The sequence below is a fragment of the Populus euphratica genome, unplaced genomic scaffold, assembly GCF_000495115.2.
Source record: "Populus euphratica unplaced genomic scaffold, PopEup_1.0 scaffold188.1, whole genome shotgun sequence".
Taxonomy (NCBI): Eukaryota; Viridiplantae; Streptophyta; class Magnoliopsida; order Malpighiales; family Salicaceae; genus Populus; species Populus euphratica.
In genome coordinates, this window is record NW_011499966.1 from 558,674 (window position 1) to 567,631 (window position 8,958).

Here is an 8,958-nt window from a genome sequence, read left to right on the forward strand (position 1 = left end):
GTGATCAGAGGATATGTGGTTTTGTCATTTCTTGTAGTAAGACATTTATGATAAAGTCTTGAGTGACAAACATAGTTGCATTCAACCTATAAGTATCAAATTCTCAAATTCAACATGGAAAGCAAATAAATTGTTATCAATAATTACTGTTGACCTGAACATCTCCAATGCAATACTTAAAACAATTATGGATGATAAATTTAGGATTAAACCACACCAAATGCAACTATAGAGATCTAAGATAAAGATTAAAGAATTTATAGAAAAAATCATAAGACTTTTCAAATATATTTAGCTATTAAAGCAATAGAATCTGGGTTTTGATGTATTTTTAGGATTTGACCCTAATTATAATCCAAATGTATATTCACTATGAAAGTTTCAATATTATATGTTTGTTTGAAAATGATGAAGGAAAGCTTTGTTTCTGGATGTAGGGCTTTTTATTAGAATTGATGGATGTCATCTCAAAGGTTCATATATAGGTGTATTGTTATCGATAGTGAGTTTGGATGGAGATAATTAATTGTTTTTTATTGCTTATATTATTGTTGAGTATGAAAACAACGAAACATTACCTTGATTTTTATGTGCTTTATATGAATACATAAAGTATAAAATACATCAATGCCCATTTTACATATTATGTGACAATCTAAAGAAAAATTTTAATGAAAATATAATATTTTTTCAAACTTACATTTATTTTTCTATGTATTCTTATACTTTTATTAATTTACTTTACAAAGTCTACTAGAAGTTGTTGCCATGGCTTTTGTAGAGGCAACATATAGGTATTGTTCAAGCATATTTTATACCAACTTGAAGAAGAAAAGCTTTCGTGGCTTAGAATTGGATTTTAATGTGTACCAAAAGCTTACATGAAACTTTATTACTATAGTTATATGAAATATATTAAGGATATGAAAACTAGAGTTATTAATTGGTTGATTAGCATCCCTATTAAAACTTAGATAAGGCATATGCTTGACCTTAAAGTTATATTAAGAATATGACTGATGACTTAGCTAAGTTATTCAATAATTGACTTGGAAAATATAAAAGCATGTCAATTCTTATGTTACTAGAGAAGATTATATTGAAATTTATGATTAGATTTTATGATAGATTTGTTGAGTCTTGAAATTAGAAAATAAAGGTCACACCTCATGTTAGGAAATTGTCAGATATGATTACATTAGAATAATTCCAGCTAGTTTGAATGAATAACATGATTTATGTTAATTTGGTAAATCTATAAGGTCCAAATCGTGCTTTATATTAATTTGGTAAATATCAGTGTTTCTATTAAGAATAGATAATGATTGGAATTTCATATTTAGTTGTGATCCACTGTGTTCACCGTAAAAAAGATTAAGTTACAGGATTTTTGTAATAGGTATTATAACGTGGTTACTTTAAAAATATATACTTTGAGGTGGTGTATTAATTATTTGAGTTAATATTGATACTAAAAAAGGAGATGTAATTCTTCTGCTCCCAATACTCAAAAGGAGTGCTAGTTGACATAGAAAGAATAGATAAAAAAAAAATATGAGAAGATCAACTCGGTACCATTAGAAAAAGGGTTTCTACTCTTTGATGCAATATTTACAAACCACGGGATTGTGTTAATGAGTTAAGGTGGAAATTGATTGTGTGTCCTGTGGAAGTTTGATAGGTTGGTTTTATGGAATTATAGTGAAAATGGAGGAAGATATGTTATGGTTGATTATTAGGAAGTTGTTGGATTTTTTGCTCGTCAAATAATGGTTAATTGTGGCAGGAAGTGGTGAGAAAAAATAGAGGTCATATTAAAAAAAAACAGTTCATGGTATTTAAATAATTACTAAAACATTAAGCAACAAATGTTTTTATAAAAAAAAATACAAAGAATGAAAATTACTAGTATTTTTTATTTTTAGACTTCAAGAACTCTTTATTTATTATATGAAATATAATGATAATTTTATAAATAAATAAATAATTTTTTTTCCAACTCTTGAAGTTATAAAATTTTACCAGTATTTAAAGTTTATGATGCAAAATATAATATTTAAAAAATTAGTTACAGAATAAGTAAAAACAAATCCTACAAAATGGTCATAATAACTTTCCTTTAAACATATGATATGTTTAATATCAAATATAAAATAATATTTTGTATATTTGTTCTATGATATAATTAAATATGGAAAAAATAACTTATCTTCTCAATTTTTTTCTTAGGAAATAAATGAAACATGAGTACAACTTGTGGTAGATAATTGCTTGCATATACTCTTGAAAGTATCCATGCACCCTTCAAAAAAGAAAATCAAGGCATATTTTCTTGCTGGTTCCTCTTGATGAATTTTTCCAATAAGCAAACAGAAATTAATTTAATTGTTTAGCCTTCTAAGAAACCAAACAAGCGATCAAAACTTCTAAAATAAATCAAAATCAAAACTTTTAAAAAAAGTAAAAGACAACTCATCATGACAAAGACCAGCCAAAACCGAGTCCCTACTAGACCCCACCACCACCTCATCCCCATATAACCCACCAAACTTTCCCATTAGCCCCCCCGTCTAAAAAAATTCCAATAGCCATAGGGCTCTCTGAATCACTGGCCGGCGAGGTCGGAGGACCTCCGCCGCTGCATCCCATTTCTGGGGCTGTGCCCATGTCCATCCCTAAGCCCCACCCGCCTCGACCACCACCGCCATCGCCTCCAGAAGAACAAATGGAATATCGACCACCCATACGAAAACAACAACAAAATCACCGATTACTAGGACCGTCTCCACTTTACAAACAACATTCATGGTCACCTGATATTGACAGGGATGAGGCATGGCTAAGGAGGAAAGGAAATTATAAGCAAAAGAAATGCAAAAGCGTTACTGATGAAGATCTTGATGAGCTTAAAGGTTGTATTGAGTTAGGTTTTGGGTTTGACTCTCCAGAAATGGATCAACGTTTGTCTGATACTTTTCCTGCTTTGGAACTTTATTATGCTGTTAACAAAAACTACTATGATCATTCCGCCTCCAAGCCTGTCGTCACTGCTACGCCGTCTTCTTCCACGGCGTCTGATTGTGACTCTACGTCTCCCCTAGGTAGCCCTCACACCATTTTTGGTCCAGGTATTCTTAGCATATATATTCTTATCATAGAATTTGACCGAAACTACTTTTACTATATTTTAACAAATGACTCAAACTTGAGACCTGTTTCATTAGCTGTTTTTTGATTTAATGATATGCTTTGTTTGGAAAAATAATCAAGATAAGGATACCGTAATTAGCACAGAAAAAAAAAAGGATAAGTTAAGAATCTTGGCATTTTTTTTGGCTAGATGAACATAGAAATATTGGGTATTTTTTTTTTTTACAATGAAATGCTTTGTTGTATTTAAATGCAGACCAAAGTTGATTTTTTTTTAATTTGATGTGCTTGTTTCTTGTACGTACGTAGGTGAAAATCCACAGACGGTGAAGACGAGATTAAGGCAGTGGGCACAGGTGGTTGCCTGTTCCGTGCGGCAAAGTTCAAGTTCAAGCTGATATGTATTAATCGGAATTAAATGGGAATTAATCAAACTAGAGTTGACCAAACATCGTTATCAATGCTCCAACTTGTTTGATATGATATTGATTCCCATCAACCTACTCTCTTTGTTTGGTTAGAGATATTTTAAAGAGAAAATCACAAACTGAAAAGACCTCACTCCCCCGCTGTAAGAATATATGAAAAGCAACTCGGTGCTGCTGCTCCTGGATTGACTTTTTCTTCAGCCTGTTATCTAATGCTTTAATTTGGGCGTTGATGTATGCCTGTTTGTTTTAATTTGTTGTTTAGGTTGGGCCGTTTAGGTTCATGTATGAAAATCCTAATGAAAAAGTCTAAAGAAGTTTAGTGTCTCAACGCGTAGGGTTGTGTTTTTTAATTACTTTAAAAAGTGAAAATTAAGGAAACATGGAGCATAAAGGTCCTTCTTTATCTATTTCTTTATATGGGAATGGGGTTTTCCCGAACGAGAATCCGTTTAACTTGATGGATACAGCTTGCTTTCTTTGATGGGTTGCAATCATTTTCTTTCGTGAAAGGCAAGGTATAATAGTTTCTCATTTTTTAGTAAAAAGTTTGGACCGAATTAGGCTTTTGGAAAGGAGAAAAGGTGTTCATTCGTTGCATCTCCTCTAGTCTGAGGAACTTGCAGTGCAATTCAATGGAATTGTGTTGTAGTGGTGTTCTTTTAATTATTGAATTTCCCATTTCCAAATCTGTAGATGTACGTGTTGAGCTTAATTTCTCCAAGAAAAGGGATTGATCAAGTCGAATTCCTTTCGCAATCAGTATAATTCATGTACAAGATTGACTTCTAAACAATGAAATCTTATTTTGAATCCATGGTTGCTACTATTGAAATCTTTGCTCAAGCATGAGGGCTGCCAGTGTCACATTGATTATACATTAAAACCGGGGGTGCATTGCATCCAAGAAATTTGCTCAAACAGATTAAAACAAGATCCATTTAGTTTGAGATTTCATATTCCCAAAAAAAAAAAAACTAAGGGGATATTTAAGTTATTTTACTGTGCATGCCAAACAATCAAAGAGCTCTTTGTCCTTGATTAATATCCTTAATTAATAAAATAACGAAAACTGACCATGTGAAAAATATTAAATTGCCCCCAATTGCTAGTTAAATGATTTTGCTTGAGAAGGGTAAAATGATCATTACAATGTTCCAAATAATGATCATTATTAAAAAAATAATAAATACAAACGGACACATCGATATAATATTTTTGGAAGTAAATTAAAATCAATTTTTCTGACTAAATATGTCCTTGTAATATTTATCAATAAACACCAACTAAAATATTTCTTCAGTATATACCAATCACATTACAATGGAAAAAAAATATATAAAAAAAGTTAAAAAAATATAATAATATGTTATTTTTATAAAAAAATTACTAACGGATTTTAATCACCAACTAAAATATTTCTTCAGTATATATCAATCACATTACAATGGAAAAAATATATATAAAAAAAGTTAAAAATATATAATAACATGTTATTTTTATAAAAAAAATTACTAACAGATTTTAATCGTTGATTATTATTATTATTATTATTATTTTATTATTATTATTATTATTACTAACGGGATAAGTTATTGTTGAAATTTGTTCATTAATATATTTCATATAATTGAAAAGGAATCACTATAAATACCACTATAACTGTTTATTTAAAGACAAAATAACAGACAATATGTTTAATGATTATATGTTAAATTTGGTGAAGAAAATATTGATGAATAAAAAAATTATTAATGGAATAACATATAGTTTTTTTTTAGAGATAAGTTATATTTATTAATAGAGATTGATGAAATAAAATAGGTAAAATATATTTTTTATGTGTCTTTTTCTTAATAAATCCATCAATAAAATTATTACAAAATTATGGTAGCGAGTGCAATAAGTCCAGCGACACAATGAAATGATAATGGCTTTATGATAGCCCTTCTAAGTGCCTGTGCAACAGATGGAAGGTTTATGCTCCGTGTAAGATTCCAAATACTACAGGGAAACCATGTCGATTACCTAATTCAAATCAATATCAAATGAGAGCTTAAAACTACTATCGTAATCTCCAATTCAGCCTAAAAATAAAATGTAATTTCCGACTCCAAATGCTTTAAACTGCTGGTATTTGTGCCAGTGTGGACTGAAATGAGCAATATCTTCGCCAAGATATATACAAAGTGAAGTACACCATCTTAAATTGTGTCTCCTTTTCTAAGATGTAAAGAACATCGAAATCTCGATGAAAATTACAGTTCATTGATTAAAGGACAGCTGCTGCTGCTGCTGCTGCTTTAAATAGGATGCTTCATGAATTGTGATGAGATAAAAGAAGAAGCGATGAATTTATCCAGTGCTGACAACTATCACTGGGCCATGCAAATAGGAATTTCCAACCAGATTTTAGTCCCTTGTGGGTCTATATGGACCCGGTTCAGCTGGTAATCAATGAGTACATCAATGGGCTGATTATGACTTTTCATAAAGCAAATTATTTAGCCCATTAGCCAGCATCCATTGCTAGGCACCACAGCTTATAATACAATAGTTAATTCTAGTCCTCTCTAACTGTAGCTTAAAGAAAGGAAATCCTCAAGTTTGTCCCCACCTTTGCGCCCATTCTCAATCCGATCCTCAATGTTTCAAAACGATTCAGAATTGAACAAATCCATTAATGTTATTCATTTACAGCACTTATTTCATGAGATAAAATGGTATGTTTTTTACTTCCCTAAAGTAAATTGACATCTTTTGTAAGAAATACACAACGATTTTAGAATGAAGAGATCGATGGTGAATTTCTGATAAGATACGAACTCAATTGAGGAACTAATAATAAGTTGGGGACTAATACGAGGTTGCCCCCATAAAGTTAAGGACCTATAAGCTTAGTCAACAAATGTGTACTCTAATTGTCTAAAGGATGCATGAATCCGATTTTTTTCCTCTCCTTTTTCGCACTCTTAAATTCTAGAAAAGGATGGTTCCCGAGTTTCAATTAAAGATAACAAAATTGCCCACAAATCTTGTCTGCCTTAGTTATGATGATGGTTTGTGCCATTGACAAATCTTTTTTGTTATTATTAAAAAGAAAAGACTCGAATATAAATCTCTTGAGATAAAAATGTAATTATGTTATGGCTCGGGAATTCTTACTTTGTTACTCATGAAATCCCTTGTTCAATGCTTAAAGAACTGTTTGGCCTCGGCCAGGAAAAAAATATATATGCATAAGAAACACGCAGTAGTCAGCCTCTGGCCTCAGCTGCTCACAGGGTAGCCAATTTTTATTTTTATTTTTTCCTAGAAGGAAAAGATTAAGAAGCAGTCTCACAATTGTTTGGCTTGCAGGTACGGTTTTTTATATAAATTTTATTAAAAAACAAAAAACTATTCACACCTTCAAGCCGAACAGCCATTGCACACTCATTTTAGCTGGAACCTAACCCTTTAATATGTACTAATTAGGGCATCTTCAATGACAAAATTAGCCATTTGAAAATGGAGGAAAGTGATGAAGAATTTTTTCTTCCTTAGGCTATTAATTTAAGATTTTTACCCTTTTTTTAACCCTTTCCTCCTATACATTTGAGGATTTATGTAGGCTTCGTTTGGTCTTATTATTCCTGTAAGTTAAATAATCATTGTTGTTTAAGGCACAAACACTGAAATTGATAGTTGTATTAATAAAAACTAATAAACGTTTAATTACAATTGTTTTTCGTATGCCGTTAAGTTTAAAACTAATCATCGAGTATTTAATTAAACTTCTATACATACATATATATATATAGAGAGAGAGAGAGATAGAGAGAGAGAGAGAGAGAGTTCCCAAACGCAAGGGAAAGAAGAATAAGAAGGTGAGAAATTAAGGGGGAGACACATGGGCCCGCAATGCTCTGACATTGAGGTCCAGAAGCATCCCAGGGGCCCGTTCATTCACATTATCAGCTGGCTTTTCAAACTTAATTTGGAAGTTACCTGAGAGAGTGATGTGTTCATTTCATAATGTAGATATTAGATTGCTCCTCCTCGGCCTAATTCACCGCCCACAGAAACACACCCTTTTATAGCTAAAGCAAAAAAAAACAAGAAAACCTATCTGCATAGTCAACATGTACCGTATACAAGGGAAGATAAGCTTTTTAAAAAGCGTTTATTTATTTATTTATTTATTTATTTTTGACTAAGATAATAACTTGATTCCGGAAGTATCTTCAAGGCAATACCATCAAGTTTGAATACCTTTTTTTTTTTTTCCCTTCAAGTCGTGATGTTTTTTTGACCATATTTGCATGGTTTACGGGGTATTGAGATATTTGTTTTAAAATATTTTTGATTTTAAATATATTAAAATAATATTTATTTATTTATTTTTTACATTGACATTTTAATTTTAAAATATCGAAAACAATTAGAAGAAGAAGAGAGGGCCCCAGACTCCCCTCTACGGATATACAAGACGTTCACATGGTAGCTAGGAAATATAAACAATTTAAGATTATTTAGTAACTAAATTAATTGCTACTATTTTAATCAATTGGTAGCAATTTTTCAAGATTTTTATTTATTTATTTATTTTTCGGCCTGGAACGTTTGGATTGGTTGTCTAATTATGGTATGATTTTTTTATTAGGTTTTTATTATTTTCCAGGTCCTTTACAGGATTTATTTTCCATGCTGTTTAAGGGATGTTGCTATTTCTGTCTGCTTTCAAGCCTCATTTGGAGGCAGAGAAAGTTATTAGAGTGGTGCTCTTCGACTTGTAACTGAAGAAACATGTTGTACTCTTTTCATGTAATCTTGTCTTGTAATAAAGAGAAAAATATTGTTTTTCACTAATTAAAAATGGATGGAGTGATGTAGGGGGTGAGAACACATGTAAAGCCTCTCCCCAGGCTTACTTTTAAAAGCTAAAGGAACTTCTTGACTGTAGAAAGGAGATAGCTGCATATCTTCGTGGTGAAGTCTACTTAATTAATGCTGTTGAATTCTTTTTTTCCTGGCAAATATGGTTTGAATTCTCGGGCCTCGCAGTTCTTGCTTGCTTGAATCATGACTTGTGATCTTCATGCTTGCCCAGAGAAGTCAAGAGACTGGAAAAAAAATCCATTCTTGTGCTTTGCATTGAAGCGAGTTGCTTGATTCATGGTACTTGCAGAAGACAAGCGATAGCTAAGTTCACTAATAATCGTGCTAGTGTATTTGTTCATATCGTAAGAACACGCCCCTTAGAAGACAGGGATATAAACATGGATTGATCTTTAGTATTTTTTCTTCAAACTTAGATCATATAATATATATTACAGTATATGAACATACAAGTTGACTAGCTGCGTTCAACATTTATCTCAAATATATAGCTAATTGC

General features: G+C 31.4%; 1 protein-coding gene across 2 annotated transcripts; it reads left to right on the plus strand.

The window, feature by feature from the left end:
• Window positions 1-2,543: 2,543 nt before the first annotated feature.
• Window positions 2,544-4,045, plus strand: LOC105138974 (uncharacterized). 2 transcript variants are annotated; one of them, XM_011045243.1, is made up of 2 exons: window positions 2,544-3,128; window positions 3,460-4,045. In XM_011045243.1, exons 1-2 carry the CDS (start codon window positions 2,666-2,668, stop codon window positions 3,546-3,548), a joined length of 552 nt encoding a protein of 183 aa, XP_011043545.1. In that variant the 5' UTR covers window positions 2,544-2,665; the 3' UTR covers window positions 3,549-4,045. The 2 variants fall into 2 exon arrangements, with proteins under 2 accessions (XP_011043545.1, XP_011043546.1); XM_011045244.1 differs by having other exon boundaries at window positions 2,544-3,101.
• Window positions 4,046-8,958: the final 4,913 nt, after the last annotated feature.

Coding starts and splice junctions, on each gene's coding strand:
- LOC105138974 (XM_011045243.1), top strand. CDS start 2,666: ATGTCCATCCCTAAGCCCCACCCGCCTCGACCACCACCGCCATCGCCT. Junction 3,129..3,459: donor TCACACCATTTTTGGTCCAG/GTATTCTTAGCA, acceptor GTACGTACGTAG/GTGAAAATCCACAGACGGTG.